Source organism: Pseudopodoces humilis, chromosome 1, assembly GCF_049639895.1.
Source record: "Pseudopodoces humilis isolate 2021_Gansu_Grassland_sample_001 chromosome 1, ASM4963989v1, whole genome shotgun sequence".
NCBI lineage: Eukaryota > Metazoa > Chordata > Aves > Passeriformes > Paridae > Pseudopodoces > Pseudopodoces humilis.
In genome coordinates, this window is record NC_142200.1 from 125,289,656 (window position 1) to 125,309,614 (window position 19,959).

The following is a 19,959-nucleotide window of genomic DNA, read 5'->3' on the forward strand; positions in this document are numbered from 1 at the left end:
TATATATGACCAGGAATGTCACATTAAATTATACTTTCATTATGTTTTCATTAGCTTTCTAAATTTTCAAACATACTTGACTTTGTTCAATAATCCCTAGAAAACAGACATTAGAATCAATATTTTTAGCACACATATTTGAAGGATATTTTATATGCTTTTAAAATAGCAATTTTTAGTCCTTTTTTCCAAATGGACTTCCATAGTTAAACATATTTTCAATGCTTCTGCTCAGATGATTTTACTATTGCAAGCATTCAACATGAAAAGTTAAGATCAAATTAACAACTGAAAATTGAATATTGTTTGATTTTCAGCAACAGCCCTCCAGTAACTTGACATTTTTAATTTTATATATGCTGTCACTAAAGTTACCTTACAGGTTAACAGGAAAGAATCAGGTAAATCTGGATTACTTTGTTCAATATTATTCATTGCTGTTTGCCTCGAAGTACTGTATTTTAAACTGCTTTGAATAATTTCTGTCATTAGCAGGCTCAGAATGAAAGCATCAGAGATTATAAATACAAAATATTAGTGCTGCATGTACTTGCCATAAACAATTTAAGATTTGTTATTTAAAAGAAGCTAAAGGAACCTTGCTATTAAATGGCATATGTTACAACTGAGATAAACTTGTTCATATTTAAAATTTATTATGTTAATCCAGCAAAATATGCCCATAAAGACAGTGATTTTCTTTTAAATAAAAATACCTGAAAATTCAGAGATAGCTAAAACGGAACAAGACAGTTTTGTGAAATTTGTTCCTGCATTTCTAAAGTGTTCAAACCGTAAATCAGGAAAGCAAAGTCATGTTATCAGCACTCAAGCAAAATCCCAATTAATGTCAGTGCTATCCTAGCAGCTTTTTTATTTTACTGAAGAAGGTAGAAATGCTGTAAAACTTCTACCATTTGGGATGGACAGCTCAGTCCAGACCAAAACAGAGCAAGGTGTGGATTAGAGAGATACAACCCACACATGGCAACTGTGACAAGGTGATGAATTATTCAGAACAAGAATGATAATTCAAAAAAAAGTACAGGACAATGTGAAGTGGTTCAAAATATGTACCTATAAAATTTTCTCCGTGTAGAAATAAAAGATTTCTGTGAAAAATTATTTCAAATGTTGACATTAAATGACTGCTGACTGGAAAGTCCTCAGTTGTGTCTCATCCTCTGGAATTCATTCAGTGAGCACCACAGTAAGGACAAAGTCTGCGATGTGCTCAGACATCTTCCCTTACTAGCAACAGTATGATTCCAGCCATTGAGCTCTGGAGCCCACAGCATCAGAGTGGAATCACCATGCAGTTCTGTTTACTACACAGGCAGCTGAAGATTTAAAATTAGATGCCTATAGCTAAGGGCTGATTCTATATAAGCTTAACTGCCCCAAAAACTCAGACAAACATGCCAAGGTCATAGCAAGTGCAGACTATTTTTCATTTTAATCCCTTCACAATTATGGCAGTGAAATAATACAAATAAAGGAATAAATTGACACAAAAAACATTTGAATTAATAAATTTGACCTCCTGATACTATACCACAATATTTCTATTCCCTTCCCTTCTTAACCTTTTCTTCTCTACTGTATCCAAACCATTACTCCCTACTTCCCTATCCTGAAGTTCTCCACATGTTCCTCAGCTAAAGTGAGAACTTTTTCCATACTCAGACCTCATCCTTCCCATTCAGCTGCTCTAAAAAATACTTCAACACTTATTAACCTTAGGCATATATAGCACTCAATCAACTACTGCAATAATGGGTCTACTAAATGTTAAAGGCAATGCTACTATAGCAGTAGGCAAGTAACTAAGTTATTTTCATTAGGAAATCAAGTTGAAAGCTGTAATTATTTGAAATAAACAGTCCAAAGACTTAGCTGCTGCATCACAAAGAACATACTGAATTGAAAGAGAAAAATAGTACCTTATTTCATCAGCAATACATCCCAAAATAGTCTAAGCAGCCCAAGAAAGGTCAACGAATTAAAATTAAAATGCCAGCTAAAAACATTTTAAACAAGAAAGAAACACTTTGATAAAAAAGTTAAAAATTATAAAAGATAAAATAGATTAAATTCTTCTTGTTAATTCTTTTTAGCAATACATTTTGAGAAGACACATCTCATCAAACACACTGCTAATTAAAACTCTTTAAAATCCTGTAAAATTATGCTCCTTGGGTAAATAAACTAAGCCATTTGATCCAGTGAAATCGTTGAGGTGAAAACAAGCCACCTTTACCAAGAATATATTACTAAAGGTTTAGCCTTCATAGCAATTTTAATGCTTTTCCTCTGAAAAGAGCAATGCTCCAAATAAATGAAACCTAAAGATTAACAATGTCCTTTTTGTCTTTTACTTTATGGCTTACTATCTTAAGGAGGTTAGAGAACCATCCCACATTATTAAGGAGTACCCCACTTGATCTATTTCAGTTATTTTGTTAACTTCTGATTTTACATTTAGTAGTTGCAAAAGAGAAAATCCTACCTGTTGCCTATTGTTTTAAAAATTCACACAAAACATTACAAGAGGCCCTGGAGAGAAGCAGTGGTGGGCATCACATGTAAACAGCTATCAATTCTGGGAAGAAAAAGAAGTAGAAAAACACCCAGCACTGGATTGTTCCTGTCTAGTCTAAATTGTAATGATCTAAGTTGACAGTTATTACAATATCCCATAAAATACACATCGTTTTATAATAAACAATGCAAGTAGTAAAACACAATTTAGAAAGAATGCTAGAGAAAGCCTTGGGAAAAAAAATAAGAGAAAAAGAGCATACACTTCCATAGCCAAGGGAAAGCCAAATAAAAAAATTGGTTTTTTTCAGCCATCATGCTTTGTGTCACAAAAGTATCCATCTATGCTGTGCAACATTCTGCTGTTACAGAGTGGAAACCTGCATGCTGGCATACGGAATTAAAAGAATCAGGACTTAAACGGCTAAAAAACCAGAATATCAACACAATAAATTAATAATGAAAGATGAAGTCAGAAATTACACAACATGACATATATCAAATTAATGAGGGATATAGGGCAATGCAAGAGAGGAAATGGTGAATTCAAGACACTTCGAAAAATCTGAACATTAAAAAACATTGTCCGAAATTGAATGAAAATATGCTGAGGAAAAATGTGATCAACAATGGCTTCAAACCCAACAGTGGGAGAAGAAGAAAGACTGAAGTGGGGGTTTTGAACTTGGAAAAGCTAGAAATAAATGCTTACATTTCGCGTTTTTGTTTATAAGCAACTGGACAACATGAAACACATAAAATGAGGAAGATTAGATAATGCATTGACTACAAGATTTTGAGTATTCTCATAAAAATAAATTCCATACATGAGACAAGTGAAAGACATCTGTAAAGAACAAATAAAGCCTAGGATGAACACTATAGACTGCAAAAGGAAACAAAGCGGCAAAGGAAACAGTCTGTTTGCCATCACTAACAGATGCAACAAGTTGATACGTTAGCTTCTAGGTAGGAAAGCACAATGGTAAACAGGACAGAGTAAGTGCCCACATGACCCAAAACCACTGTGGCTGTCACCAAACCTCATTGTTACGTTTCACTGTTTATGCTTTAAACCAGTTCATCTAAAGACAGCAATAGAAGGCAGAATGTTCCCTTGGAGCACTTTTGCTTTGGCAGTTGGAAGAAAAAACCTAACATGATTGATCCAGAACTTGTAAACCAGCCAAAACAGAAGGGATGATTCCCTCAAGTCAGAAGTATATGCTCCTCATGAGCTTTTTTCTGAAGTGACCCTAGAGGATAAAAGTGTATACCGTCATCTATTTAATTTTTTGTTTTTCACAAGAAGATATAGAGGAGTCAACAATGTTAACAATATACGGAAAAGAATATGAAATACTGAAAGCAACTGTGGCCAGTGGTGAGGCTTCAAGTCCACTCCACATAAAGTGAACTAGCACAGTTCTGGATTTGATCTCCTGTGCCACAGTTTTTCAGAAGATCAGTGATGATTTCTGCATGGTAATTTCAAAATGCTCCTTAAGAAAGAAAATATAAATGTAGAAGGGTTAGACTACGATGACATTTAAGATACACCTGACTTTCAAAACTATTGCTACTACAATAACTTCTTTCCTCTGCAGAAAGTCTGTAGCAGTTGTTCTGTGTGTGTTACAATTTTAAGAGGGCAAAATGCGAAGAACTGCAGATGCTTTGATTTTTGGAGATCTATTAACTTCACATTTCTTGTCAGAAATAGTAGCACATATTGATTTATGTTTCCCTGACAGACCTGTGGCTATAATGACTACTTGAAAAAGACACACAGCTGTCTTTTACACTCACTGAAATGCACAGCAAAAAGGACCAGTATAAGATTACACCCATGTTTTAATTCTGGATCCTATCTAAATTCTTCAGACATTTGCATTTCTATCTTATGTAAAGTTGTAGCTGACACACTTAAATTAATGATATACTTCCACTGTTTTACCTTTTATCAAACTATGTTTCATAGATATGTATCACACATATCAAAACCAGCCAAACCCTCAACTCTCTCACTTATGCATCCTTTAGCACATACTGCTAAGGATAATCTAAAGACAAAAATAAATCAGTAAACATTAGAATGCTATATAATCGTTACAAACAAAAAGGTCAATGCAGGATAATTTCACCAGTACAGAACAGAGAATAACTCTAATATAAAACACAAGCAAAACAGAAAACTCTCAGAAAATGGAATTGGAGAAACTTTCTCCATACCAAAAAACTGACTTAATGAAATCAGTACACTATCAATAGCATGCATAACACAAACTACAAAAGCCTGTGAAAAAAGGCACACAGGTTGAAGCTGCACAGATAACATGTTTTCTATCCTGTTACACATTAACCATGACCATTTTGCCAAGATAGCAATTTTTAAATCATGACGTCATACACTCCTAATGAAAAGTTAGAAACTACAAACTTTCTTTGACAATGAAAAGGTTATGATGAAATACATTGCAGAAAAAATTCCTTTTGACTCTCTTTGCTTTGTTAGAAGGCAGAAGAAATGTTCAATTGATGGCACCACACAGTCAAAATAATTTCAAATACAGGTAAGGACTGCCATGTAGACACCAGATGGCACACTCGTTCAGTACAGATCAAAGTGAGTATCTTAAATGGTATATATCGTTACTATTCAAAAAATATCTCTGAAATAATTATTACATTTTCCAGAAAAATGACAGTAGTAAAAAGGGAACTGTCAGATAAAAAGAAACAGCAGCAAATCAAAACATGATTATAAAAAGAAACAAGTCAACCATGAAGCTTAATTACACAGAATTACAATTTTTCTCTATATTTTTAGTTTCCATTGTCTTGACAACTTTTTTTCCCTAGAAAACCAAAAATTTTGCAACATTCCTGCTGTCAAGCAAAACTATCACTGAGTCCATCAATTAACTTGTAACTACTGTTTCTCAGGCTTAAAAAAGTAACAGAATTTGAGGAAGAGAAGGATTGACTTCTATCCTTTTTAACACTGATTTCCTCCAAAGCACACCTTGAGAGAACTGAAACAGAAGCAGAAGACAAAAAATGCCAGAAAGGCTGGGTTTTCAGGTGTTGCTAAAACAAGTGACTCATCCCTGGAAAACTCAAGAGTACTATTTATAGATGTGATAGATACACCGGTTACCTTTACTTACAAAGATACCAGTATTGACACCACTGGAATATCATTTGGAATATGTCCATTTCTCCATGCCTTTGCTGCATGAAAAACAAGTGATCTTTCATCTGCAGGTCTTTTTTTTCTTCTTGCTTTCTTAAAAATCAAACCAACCAACTAAAACAATCCCAAAACTCCAAACAAAACAAAAAAAACCCAAAATGTAAAACTCTGATACGCTCCATTTGCTTCAAGCATTGTGGAAGAGCTAGATCTTACTTCACTCCATTCTGAATTTGATCTGAAGCCAAGAGTCCTATATTATCATGTATCCATGTATTTGGCAAGCTGAAATAATTCTTTTATATATTTGTGACATTTGTGACATTATGATGTCATAGACTCAGTTGAACTTTTCTATAAATTGAGGAAGAAAACAAAGTTATTTTACAATGTTCATTAGTATGAAAACTTTTAAGTTTCAGGAAGTTGACAGACTAGTGATTTTTTTTTTTTCCTAGAGCATTTATGTTCAATTGACAGTAACTCATCTTTAACTTGTGTATGTCAAAACCATAACACAGACTTTTTACTGTCAAACAGAAAAATTACTGTGTGTTCCTCTGGATTACATACAATATAACTATAGAAAGAAGATTTTCAGGTTTCAAATAACAAAAACAAGTTTGGTATCAGAGCATCAGAATACTTAATTTACAGGCTTCAACAATTAAGTTTGCAAAATTTCATCTTGTAACACTGCATAGATAGCTGCTTCTCAATAAAAAGGAATAAAAAAATGGAATTTCTGCAAAAACAAGTTCTGCAAAAACCGCCAATATGTTCATTAAGAGTACCAGGATCTGACAGCATTTATTGGAAGATGGAATATTCAACAACACAAACACTACTTAACTTCAAAGGACACACCAGCATCCCTTCAACTCCTAGAGCACACAGCTAGCCCCAGCAGCACAAAATTGCTTTAGATGTTGTATGTATGTGACACAGAGGAACTGCATTATACTTCCAGACAACAGCATATATAGTATGCAAAGCACAGTGTATGAAATTTTAAAAAATATACTTAAGATCATTTTTTCAAAAGGACATAAGGAAAACTCTTATTTTGCAAAAGTAAGACACCAGATTAACAAAACTATTCCAGCAATGACATGTCTGATAAAAAATAATGTGTGCATTTTTTTTTTATTCCAGGATAGCAAATGAAGTTGACAGATTTTTAAAAGCTATGTTTTTATAAACTCTGAAAATCTGAACATACATAGCTCAGCAGAGTAAAACCATTAATCTCTCAATTTACTGCTGAGAAATGCTATTTGCATCTCTTTAAAGTATTTTTCAAAGAAATAACCTATTCTATAATCTTTATGAAAAAAATAGTGAAAGAAATGGTACAGTTTAGAAAAGCAAATGTTAAAAAACATATTCAGATTTATAAGAAATATAAGGAAGTTGTTTATAGATCTCTGGTTTATGCAATTAGCTGTTGATTTCTATTAGCTATTTGCTAATCATTAGCTATTAATTTCTATGAAATTAACTAGCAGCAGAAATAATGATTTGTGATGCTTATAAAGGTGTGAAATTGGAATTATAAAGATAACAGATTTTAAATAAACCTAGTTTAAAAGGCTATGCACTGAAATGCAAAGAATCTTAAAAAGGTCACTACATATGGCTTGAAATGTATAAATCATAAACAATTCAATGAATTCTGTCTGCAAATGCAGCCGTTATACAAAAGAATTAAGTATAAAGACCTAATGTCTTGTTTATTTACATTAATTTGTCACTTGTACAGACCCCCGCTCAGAGTAAATGTATGGTATATTTAAATTCACCCTTGTATATTCACTTACATGCTCTTAGGAAGCTTAAAATCAGAAAGGTCTTCTTGTAAACTTAAGTTACATTTTAATGTACAATATGATAGTTGCTGTCTCCAAATAATCAAGTGCAAATGGCTGGACTTTCTCTCTGATTTCCCATTTCTTTGAAACAGCTGCTCTACAATGCAGAAATGACATCAGCCTGCTACAGGATGAGGATGGTCACCTCACAAACAGGAACACAGACAAGACAGAGATATTTAATGCTTTCTTTGCCTCTGTCTTCAACAACAGCAACAGGCTAAGGGGGTCCCAGTGCCCTGAGCTGGAAGACCATGGTTGTGAGAATGATAAATTCCCAGTCAGCCCTGAGTTTGTGTGGGATTTACTGCTCCAGCTGGATCTCTCTAAGTCTATGGGGCCTGATGGGATTCATCAGAGAATAATCAACTGTCTCAAGTCATTATAAAACCTCTTTTGATGATTTTTGAGTGGTCTTGGGAATCCAAGAAGTCCCAGTGACTGGAAGCTAGCGAATGTCGCGGTTTTCAAGAAGGGCACAGAGGACCTCAGAAACTACAGACCTGTCAGTCTCACTTCAGTGACTGGTAAAATTATGAAGATTATTCTGGGAGATATTGAAAAGCTCTCAAAGGACAACAGTCATCAGTAAGAGCCATCATAGCTTCATGAGAGGAAAGTCCATCCTGCCAAACTTGATTTCCTTAGGTTATAGTGAATGAGGCGATACCAGACTGGCAACTTGTCACTGCAGCACTCCATATGAGGCCCAGTTCTTCTCAGTGTCTCCATAAACTACTTGGACACAGGATGTGAAGATATACTATTGAGGTTTACCAATGATACTAAATTGGGAAGAGCTGCTGACTCCCTCAAAGGCAGAGGTCCTGCAGAGGGTCCTAAATGAGAGGCCTGGGCAATTGCCAACTATATCAAGCTTAACAAGGGCAAGTGCCAAAATCTGACCCTGGGACGAAGCAACCCTGGATATACAGACAGACTGGGGAATGAGAGGGTGGAGAGCAGTGCCACAGAAAGGGACCTGGGGGTCCTGGTCAATGTCAGGATGAACATGAACCAGCAGTGCCCTGGCAGCCAGGAGGGCCAACCCTGTCCTGGGGGGCATCAGCACAGCATCAGCAGCCAGGCAAGGAGGGGATTGTCCTGCTCTGCTCTGAGCTGGGGCAGCCTCACCTCGAGTGCTGGGGGCAGTTTTGGGTGCCACAATCTAAAAAAGATATAAAGCTATTAAAGCTATCAGAAGGAGTTCAAAGAAAGACTACAAAGATGGCGAAATGCCCAGAGGAGAAGACATGCAAGGAGTGGCTTGATCAGCCTGGAGGAGACTGAGTGGAGACCTCATTGCAGCCTCCAGCTTCCTCACATGGGGAAGGGAAGGGGCAGGCAGTGATCTCTTCTCTCTGGTGACCAGTGTCAAGATGCCAGGAAATGGCCTGAAGTTGGGTCAGGGGAGATTTAGGTTGGATATTAGGAAAAGGTTCTTCTCCCAGAGGGTGGCTGGGTTCTGGCACAGGCTCCCCAGGAAAGCGGTCACAGCTCCAAGCCTGAGAGAGTTCCAGTAGGGTTTGGACAACGCTCTCAGGCACGTAGTATGGTTCTTGGAGCTGACCCATGCAGGGCCAGGAGTCAGACTTCAGTGATCCTTGCGGGCCCCTTTCAACTCAGAACACTCTGAATCTATGATTCTATATAAATACACTATGAAGTATTTGAAAGTTAAGAGATAGAAACACTGTAGAGTGCTCACAGGGTTCTTTAAAAAGCATTAGGTTACAAAATACTGTTCTGGCACACAATTAACTGTACAAGGGAGAAGCACTGTCCTGACTCTGAATAACCTGCTTCAGCCCGGTTCTCTCACACTTCCAAATTACAGATGGAAACTGACTTTCCAATAATCATGCAGAAGTTGTGAACACTAGTGTGCTCCAATTGTCACAGGTCTCTGGCCAGATGATCTGGTTTTGGCTGGGATATAGTTAATTTTCTTAGTAGTAGCTGGTATAGTGCTGTGGTTTTTTGATTTAGTATGAGAATCACAGAATATTCTGAGTTGGAAGGGACCCACAAGGATCATCAAAGTCCAGCTGTTAAGTGAATGGCCCACACACGGATCGAACCCATAACCCTGGCATTATTAGCACCATGCTCTGACCAGCCAAACTACTCTGGTCTCAGTAAAGCTGATAGAATATACTGATAATACACAGATGTTGCTGTTATGCATACCTCAAATCAAGGGCTTTTCAGTTCTCATGCTCTGCCAGGGAGGAGCTGCACAAAAAGCTGGAAGAGAGCACAGCCATGACAGCCTGACTGAACTGAAAAAGGGATATTCTACACCACAGAACATCATGCTCAGTATATAAACTGGGGGAGTTACCCAGAATGGGGCCAATCAATGGAGGGGGGAACAGTCAGTGACTAATGCTTCTCTCTTACAGAGAAACCCTGTTCTCAGGGCAGCAATGATGTTATCTTGCAAATCTGTATGTTGTACAAAAGCAGAGAACTGGAGAGAACTGAAAGAGAGACTGAAAATTCAAGCAGAGGAACAAAATCTTTCTTAGACAGCTAAGTAATTTTTCCACAGTGCAACACCATACAGTGACAACACAGTATGCCACTGAAAGTTAATTAATCTCTGTATTACATACTACAATGTGTGTATGCATGTATGTGTGTATTATGTAACACATGAAGCCCTAAATCACCAATGTAGCACCAGTTCAGCAGATCACAGTGTCACAGCATGACAGGAACACTTCAGAGCAATCAGACCTCTCTCTGTTTTGCACAGAACCTCGGGAGTTATTACATGGGCTTTAGAACAAACCAATCCTGCATTCACATGGATTTCTGAACAATGCCTTATATTACTCCTTTTTTTATTACAGCTACAAATGTCTTTCCTGCAATAATTTTAGTTCTCTTTAGTCCCAGAATCATGATTCACCACAGTCTAAGAGCATTACATTAGGTATAAAAAGAGAGAAGAGAAAGAACACAAAAAATGGGAGATGAGATAAAAAGGGTTCAGTAAGCAGAACACCAGGTAAGTCTTCTTTCTTTGTGAGTAACAGCATTACAACAGTAAGTACAACCTACCCACGCAGCTGTAAGATTCTGTGAGCTCTTATGAATAAGAAGGAAGGGTACTTTCCCTTCCTTCAATGACAAAAAGAAAGAAGAAGTTTCTCAAAATTTAATTTTGGATTACTCACACTCCTAATAGTCTGAGCTAAATCGATCAGTTTGGCTTGAGTCATTCTTACAAGTTCTGAGTCACAGACTGGGAAAGGGAAGCCATTAAGTAAATCAAAGCTGTGGCCCAAAATTAAACATTTAAGACTGGGTCAGGAAAATACTTGCTTAATCCTATTGCTTAAGTATGGTAGAAAGCTTTGTGCAGAAAATAAAGTTGTGCTGCATGAGAGATGAGGTTTATCTAACTCTAATGTGAGAGGTTTTAGTATTTCCTGATATTTAGAAATATATTGGAAGATGAACCACTTATGTCTGAAGGGATAAGGGAACACTACTCATCTCATAATCTGGACCTAAATGTCCTTTGATATTTTTATGTTCTTTTTATAGGTGGTATGATGCATCACACATGAAAAGCCTTGTTTCTGAAGAATCAGGAGAGCAAAATTTAAGGAAAAGTGCACAGTGATTAATAAAAAAGAATTCCTTTCTTTTTTTCCTTTGAATTTCTTTCAAAGGAAGGAAAGATGCTAAATACTTCATCAGTACAGAAAGCAAGAGGTTTTGCTTGTCTCCTCAAAATTCTATCCACCACGAAAGTTTAAGAAAACATGCACTGACTAGCAAGACTAGAAGTCAAAAAAACTGAAATAAGTCTTGGGATGGTCACAAAATGTGCAGTCACTCAGCAGGTTGCCTGAAGATAAGGAAATTATTCCTGCAGATAAGGAAATTACTAATTATTTTACAGCTAGATATATAAAAATCTACCCTAGCAAGTGCTCTTACTGCTATAGCGAAGAAGAGCTGTTAAGGCTAAGTTTAAGTGCAAACTGAATTTTTCCTTAAGCCTGTTCAGTTCTTCAGTTCAGTACCGTGTTTCCCAGCTTTCTATTTTAGCAAAACAGTATTTACCACAACTAATAGAACACTAAAAGGAGAAAATGGAATATATAACAAAAAAAGAACATCAATCTAATTTAAATCCCTCAATTTAAAATGTCCACAGTGTAGGTTATCTGAAACATTATTATGAATATAAGCCTCAAGCACATCAACTCCACCATCATTTACCGTGTTTCTGATTGGAATTTTCTTCGGTTCTGTTGGCACATCCTGAGGAACAAATTTCACTGGTTCCTTAATTTGCCTCCTTGATCTTTTGGTCCCATCTGGTAAGGTTTCCATGGCAATATCAGCCTCCATATCACTGCTACCTGCCTGGTCACACTCCGAGCATTGCCTGCAAAGTGGAAGATTTTAAGACTGCAGTCACAAGAGCAGAAAAAGAAACATATTGAAGTGTTTGTGTTTAAGATAAATACAAAAGTCAAGAAATCAAATGGACATCTAAAATGTACATTTTTAAGCAACCAAGCAAAACTCAAGTAAGATATTCTTATTTTCCTGACAGTACTTAACTTCGAAAACCAAGATTCTGAAAGTAGGAATTAATCTTCAAGAAAAATGCTCCCTATTTCATAACTTTCATTCTACCACATCTTCATTTTTAAAGCTGCCCACTGATCTCTAATCTATTAATTACTGTAGCCGCTGCTGCAGTTTAATTATAGAATTATACAGTGGTTTGGATTGGAAGATATCTTAAAAGATCATCTAGTTCCCACCCCCTGCCACGGGCAGGAGCACCCTCCACCAGACCAGACTGTTAATCTTTACAATGACATGCTGCTGAATTCATTCCAATGAGAACATGCTTTAGTGGCAGGGATTTGGAGGACATGTTTATTATGAAAATAAAATGTAATATGTATTTCCTAAGGGAGTGGGTTTTATATCTGAATAGTTGGGAGAAAATTACAAACACAAAAGCTAGGGACATATATTAACAATCTTTAAACACTAAACTGAAAAAAAAAAAAGCTTGAGTTTCTGAAAAAAGTACAAAATCACCATCAGAACTTCCAAAATTAAGAGATGGTAAAGTAATTCCATTAAACAAGCTCCATAACAGAAGTAACAAGATAAGAATTCATCAGGATTTGTTTTTATTTGCAAAAAATCATCTTATGCAAAGTCAGAAATGCAGATATTCACTAAAAGCATGTTAATGAAAACATAAAAATTATGCTCACTGCAAGAGCCAGTTTTAATTACTTCTCACACTACACTTCCAATTAAAAAAACTACAAGTCCATTCAAATAAAGTCCAATTCACCCCTGTCCTCCTATTAAACATTTTTTTTAGTAATATCAACCAACCGAAAAAAAATCAACATAATATTCTGCTATTAGTTAGCATGAACAGGGAAAAACACACTGAAATTATCTAAATGATAGAGCAAATTGGCTTTGGAAGGAGACAGAATAAAAACCCCATGTATTTAACTATTTTAAGTTAGATTTTAATATATGTTTATGACAAGAAGGCATATCCATGCTGTATAAACAAAAGCACAAAGTCAGATACACATTTTGTGTTTGAGTCTATTTGCTCCAATTTACACATTCAACAGGAATAGTTCTGCTTCTCCTCTGAACTTCTGTGAGAGCTAACACAGTATCAAGTCCTTCAACTTTTCACCATATTTTTTAATTTTTTCAAAGTAATCCAAGCAGTATAATCTCAGATCTCTCCTAGCTATACCAAAAGACACCAGGAGTCATCATGGTTTGCTACACAGAACAGTGGCTACCAAGTCAGAAGAGAGGGAATCTCATCATGGATTGGGTAACAGATCAGTGTAACCCTAACTCAAGACCTTTCTCCTTTACATATACCTAAATTGTACATAATTGTGGCTACATTATAATGTTACAAAGATTCATCACCTCTTATCTCAAAAGCACTTAAGACGGGGTAAATAGGACACGTGAAAGTACTTGGAATATTTGTTGGTCTAGAAAAGCAGAAGAACAGGGTAGATTGCAGGAAAGATAACAGTTTCTCCCCTCTCTCATCTAAGAATGGGAGTTTTTATGAACAGCTATGGATGTTAACTCTGAAGCAGGCAGCATAGTGCCTGTGGAATAGCAGGCCACATAGCTTTCTCAGTCTTGCCTGAGAAAGTGGCCTGAGAAATCATGGGGAGGATTTAAAACAATCCTCAGAGATAGAAAACAGCCTTGCAGGTGCTGTTTGTCTGTTCCTTGTTTTCTGGCAAGAGAAGGTCGAGGGGTGGTGTACCCCACTGACCAATGATGGTGATGTGTTAGTTTACTAACCAATAAGAGTTTCTTTTCTGTACTTTTCACGTATTGGTCCATAAAAAAGATCTGAAGCAATAAACCGAGAGAAATTCTCCTGATTGACTCCTTAGAGAGTCTGTGTCGTTCATCTTGCCGTTCCTAATAGAGCGACAAACAGCCAAAGCACAGATCAGTTTATATACTTTTAAAACAGTTCTGGGCCAGCACAGAAGAGTATAGTCCTGCATTCTTCCCCTTTGTCCTGGTTACAGATGAAAAGGGGGATGGAGTTTTCAGCACTGTTTAATGCCATACAACACACATCATCACTGGGGGTGTGGGTTCAGCAGGACGAGCCAAGCACCAGGAACTGAACGTTTGCCATCTTGCTTGAACCTCTTCAGAGAGAAGGTGCTGGGATCAGCTGGCCCCAGCCTCCTCTCCACTGCTGCTGGTCCCCTCCTCTATTCCAAACCCCCTCCTGAGCTGGTGCAGTGGAAGCAGCCGGACAGAGCCCAAAACCCCGGCCGGAGCTGGTGGTGTGGTGCCAGCATCAGCCGCATGGGACAGAGTTGGGCAAACGCCACCAAACACAGCCCAGCACAGCGGTCTGGGAAAAACAGCAGGAAGCACAGTGCCAGTGATCTGGCTTATAGAGCTTCAGCCTAGCTCTTTGCTCGTTTCTTCACACTGGGGCAGGGGAAGCTACAAGGGCTCTCCTCAGCTTAAAGCCTTTGTCTAGCAGCACTGCTTTTGGGAAAGTTCTGTTTGCTCCCAGACGTGAATACCCTTTTGTGGGTAAAACACTCTCTCTCTCTCTCTTTTGTTATTAATACTGCTGTGGTTATTGTGATTTTAGTAAATCTCTTCCCATTTCTCCTCCATTATCAGAAGGGGTGAGGGAAAAGGGAGTAGCTTACTTGGGAGTTTTGTACTCTATGCTTGATAAAATAAGCAACATTTCTATTTACAAGCCTCAGTTTGCTACATGCACAGTCTTTGTTAACACCTCTAGGCCTTAAGATACTAGAAGAAAAATATAAGGTACAATAGCTTTCACAATGCTACTTTTTACAGTTACATGTTTACATAAATTTGTGTGAATAAACACACACAAATATGTATTTGCATGCACATAAGCAAATAAAGGTGCACAGACCAAACTATTATTTTAAGAGTTTATGGAGAAAGGCACTCCATTGATGAAGGAGAAAGAAGCTTTAAGTAACAATATTCCCTGAAAATCCTGCATGTCTGCTTAGCTATAAGTCACTTAGAGTTCTTTATTTTTTTAAGATGCATTGTTCTTAAAGCTGTCCAGCCCAAAGCTTTAAGGTGAATTTCTATTTAGTAAGCATCAGAGAGCACGGCCCTCCATAACACTGCAGCATCAGTCCTGTCATTAACTTACGTACTGGAAAGCACAATGGAAATTACTGTGATCTGTTTATGCAGATGTAAGCAATATCTATGAAAATGTTCAAACATTCTATGAGCAGTTCTTACAAAGCATTTATTTTCCCCATTATTATGGAAAAAATATGTGCTATGTATAAATTACAGAAATTGCTTCCATAACTTAAGAGCTGCACTAAAAATGACACTTATGAGAGAAACAAATAGTTGTAGGGCTTCACAACAATATCTGGAGTTGGGAATCCAGTTTCTTTGGTCTACACCCTGTATGTACTATTTAAATAATTCCTGTTACTTCTCTGTTATTACAAGGGAAAGACACCATTTTTCTGCTACCTATGTTCAGACAGTTCTACAGAAAATAATCAGTCAGATCACTAAAGTCCTGAAGTCTCACTATTATCCTATTTAAATATATATATGAAGCATTTTAACTTTTATGTTACTGAGGAAGACATGAAACATCTCAACCAAAAGATGAGGTACTGCATGCAAGTTCCTAAAATTTCTGTTTTTATGAACAAGCTTGCTCTGAAACAGGTTGTGCAAGTGTGAAAGCAATCAAAATTAGAAAACACCTAGAGCTAGAAAAAAAAAGCAAAATCATACTATGATGGGGGTGGGGGGTGTTGTGTGAATCACAAAACTTCACAAATATATCAGAGGTAAAGGGGGAAAGGAGTTATAAACATGAACTTACAAACAACCTCTTGATTTATTGGAATAGACTCTACTATCATAGTCAACCATTTCTCACCATCCCTATTACAAAACAGACAAACTTCAACTACAAAGCAGTTTGGCTGTTAACTCCCATAGTGGCACAGAAAAGCTATTACAGACTACTGCACTCCTCTGACTTGGAAACAATCTCTTTTCAGCTCTTCTTATAGTTTATTTCAACACAGTTCTTGAATTTAAAGTACTCTTTCCATTCTACTGTTTAATCCCAATATAGTCATAGAAAACAGCCATATGACTTCTTTTTGGCTATGCCACAGTCATGCTCACTTAATTTCAGCTCTTCAAGGACAAGCAGTGAACACAGAACCTGTCACAGCAGGTCACCTTTAGAGTTACTGCAACAATTTCAACTACCACTAAATTAGCAAGCATTGCTATGCAGCATAAACAAAATAACAGGAGAAATGGTGCCAAGGAGTCAACTTTCAGTACACAGGTTTTGTTTTGCTTGTTTTGCTAGTCTAGACTTGCCTAATCTAGACCCACAGAGAAAATCAGTAGCAGGCGGTAATATGCCTACTTGAAAAATGTGCCTACTGCTAAAATTACTGGAAGTTTTTGTTCCATCAAGAAATCTCAGTACTGATTTGAAATCTCTTAATCATACAGAAAGTCTCTGATTAAGCACTAACAACCTACAGAAAAAAAAAGAAATTGTGTGATTTTGTTGTGTTTTCAATGTTACTTGATACAAGAATCAGAGAGAAACTTCCCATCTCACAAACAACTTGTCAACTCACTAGCAGTGAGTTGGAAAAGAGTGTATTCAAATTGCTTGGCAAATGCCACTACAATGCTTCCAGAAAACAGTTCTGTCCAGTTTAAAAAGGAAAACTGTGCAGTTACTTACAGTGAGGCAGGTTTTCAATAAGGAAGACACAGGTCTCACGCACATGCTCTCTGACAAATCACCTCTCACAACGTTTACAAAGAATTAAGCCACTTTGAACTCAAGCAACACGGACCAAGCTTCAAGATGACACCTATGCTCTGTAAATTACACATGTAAATCCTGTACTGGAAGTGGAAAAAACCCAGGGCTGCTTTTATTCTGGAGATAAAAGACAGTATATACAAACCAAATACAGTTATCAAAAAGCTTCTAAGAGCACCTTATAGAGTGTAAAGTTACAGAGTGTAACAAAAAAAGAAAATTTGCCATTTGCAACCACCCAAACCCTTCAATTAGGGCAAGTGACAAATACATTAAAATGTATATGTCATATTCCACTCAGGTTGATATAAGTTAATAAATTCATATCATTATCCAGTGACTCAGGATGAAAAAATATTTGAAGAAGTGCTGGATCAGTACTGGATGAATGAGGTCAGGAATACGAATGAATTTCAAGATACTGCTTTAGTATGGGACTACTGGTAAGGAACTCTACAGCTCATTCTGTCCTGTGACCAATACTCCCCACAGCAGTCACCACTAAAATAACTTGGCCCTCTAGAACAAAAATAAAAACAACCAAGCTTACTACAACCATTAGTCCTTGTTTTGTCCATCTCAGCCCACAGTATTTCATATGCTACCAGCAGTTATCACTGTTTTTCAGCAATGTCATTCCAATAGAAGAAGCTAATCCTTGTTGGTAGCTTCCAACCATTTTCTTAATGAAAATGTCAATATTTTATAATTAGATTTTGATTCATTATACTGTCTGCTAACACTTGTGCACCTTAGTACCAGTTAAGATCATTCTCTACGAGGAAAATACATCCAGAATGGCCAGAAGCATAAAAGCACAGAAGTTGTCAGCAAGAATGATAAGACTTAGTATTATAAAAACATGTTAATCAAAATAATATGCAATTGTTTAATCAATTGTATTTCTTTAATGAAAACGGCTAATTTTTAAATGTAGATAAACCACAGCATTTCATTGTATGGTTTAAACTTCTTATCTAGGAGTTGGACTTGATTCTTCAAACTTGGGATATTCTATGATTCTACTTTGAAAGCACAGCATCAAAACAGGCATAAATTAATGCTGTAATGTAATGTTACATAAAATAGTTCCTATGCTCCTCATCTCAAATCCATCTGAAATGAGGACAGGCTTTGAACTTAGTATGGCTCAAACTGATGTGTAAGATGTTTTAACTGTTACCTTGAAGAAAACTGTCAGGCCTCCAAACAAGGAAAATTCTTAAGTGTTTTAAACCAGTTAAAACTAGTAAGCTGTGAAACACTGGTGCTCACCAGGTCTAAATTCTTACTGTGATTTCACTAAGACTAAAACTGTTAACTCATTTTAAATTTTAGAAACACAGATAACGAAATATAATTTGTGCTTTCTTCAACAAATTAGCTTTTAAATACATAATATATTTCATTTTTTCTCTCACTACTAACATATAATACTGGATTTAATGGATTTAATTTTATTTCAAAACCCTTTTTGGTAAACTGTAATTTAAACTATTACATGCTGAGAATGAAATGGACAAAAAGTATAACTACAAATTAGTCTATGTAGCATCACACACATAACCTGAATCACCTGACATCCGCAAACACAATATAAAAGATGAAGTTTATGGAATAAACTCACGTTAAAGTACTCACTGTTTAAACAAACATATATTGGTAAAGTACATGATTGTAATCATAAAAACTTTTGCAAAGGCTCAATTTAGCTACTCTGAGTAAATTATTAGCAGTGATAAACAGAAAGAAAAAAAAAACCAAGAAAAAATTTATAATTGTTTCTTGATTACAATTTAAAAAATAACTAAATTCAAGTGGTTTCTAACCACTCAAAGTCTATCACCCTGCCTAGTGTTTCAAGGAATTTCCCACTACACCAATTTTCTTTTATTTTTCTGCTACGTTCCCATTACATCCTATACAAATATCTGAAAAGTACATGGCCCCCATCCAAAAAAAAAATGCACTTTTCTTCATATCTTAATCAAAAGATAAAAAATGTACTCAAAACAGCAGGGGAAGAAACCTGCTGAACTCATACTTGGATTAAGGGTCTTTTCTATATGCTCTCTGCTGATCCTGGAAAGAATACATAAAGGAATGTTCAATGATGAAAAGAATGCAATCAATGCAGCTCAATTTGTCTGCTATCATCTTACACTCCAGAATATGCCTGAGCTAATTAGAAGTAAAAGCCAAGTTTGTGATCTGAGATATAATTGAAGCATGAAAATCACAACAAAGCTAAGTTACAGCTTTGAAATGAAAGAGCTTTACTATCTAACCTGACCTATCCTGCCTTTAACACCTACTGAGAATTAGTCTTACATCTTTTGGACTGATAACTTTTAGTGAACCTTTTCAACTTTGTTAAAAAGCAGAACAAAAATTAAATCTCCTGTGTAAATGAAGAAGCTACCTAAAAATTAAAAAAACAAACAAACAAACAAAAAAAAACCACCACAAAAAAAAAAAAAAAAGCCAACCAAAAAAAACCCAAAATAACCCAGCACTTCCACGTAAAATAACTACTTGGCAAATTTGACCAAAGAGATCAAAAGTCTAACAGCACACTATATAAAATAATTAAAGGGAAATTATGTTCAGGAAAGTGTTAGTGATGTTGAAAACCTTTTTGAGATTTTAATATTTTACATGAAATCTCTAACAATTTACTAAGCAAATTTACTGAGGTAAAATACATGTTTTGTCACATTAAGATATAAAAAAGAGAGGCCTCCCATTTCATGTACTGGCCATCTTCTTCTGCAAGCAATCTTCAAAACTAACGAAAAAGATGGCTGAACTAAATGTTTTATACAAGTTCTTTAATAAAAAAATTAGATATATATGAAGAAAATCAGTTTCACTGTATTTTTAGAAGCAATTTTTATACTATTCTCATTTGGTACCTTAACATTTAGACAATGTGATGA

At 36.1% G+C, this 19,959-nt stretch overlaps 1 protein-coding gene across 1 annotated transcript in view; it reads right to left on the reverse strand.

The window, feature by feature from the left end:
- Nucleotides 1–19,959, reverse strand: part of PHF14 (PHD finger protein 14) — a 162,170-nt gene that overhangs the window by 96,472 nt on the left and 45,739 nt on the right. Inside the window, exon 14 of the mRNA XM_014248760.2 lies at nucleotides 11,851–12,019. Coding sequence (XP_014104235.1) covers nucleotides 11,851–12,019 — 169 coding nt within the window. The remainder of the gene's footprint in view (nucleotides 1–11,850; nucleotides 12,020–19,959) is intronic.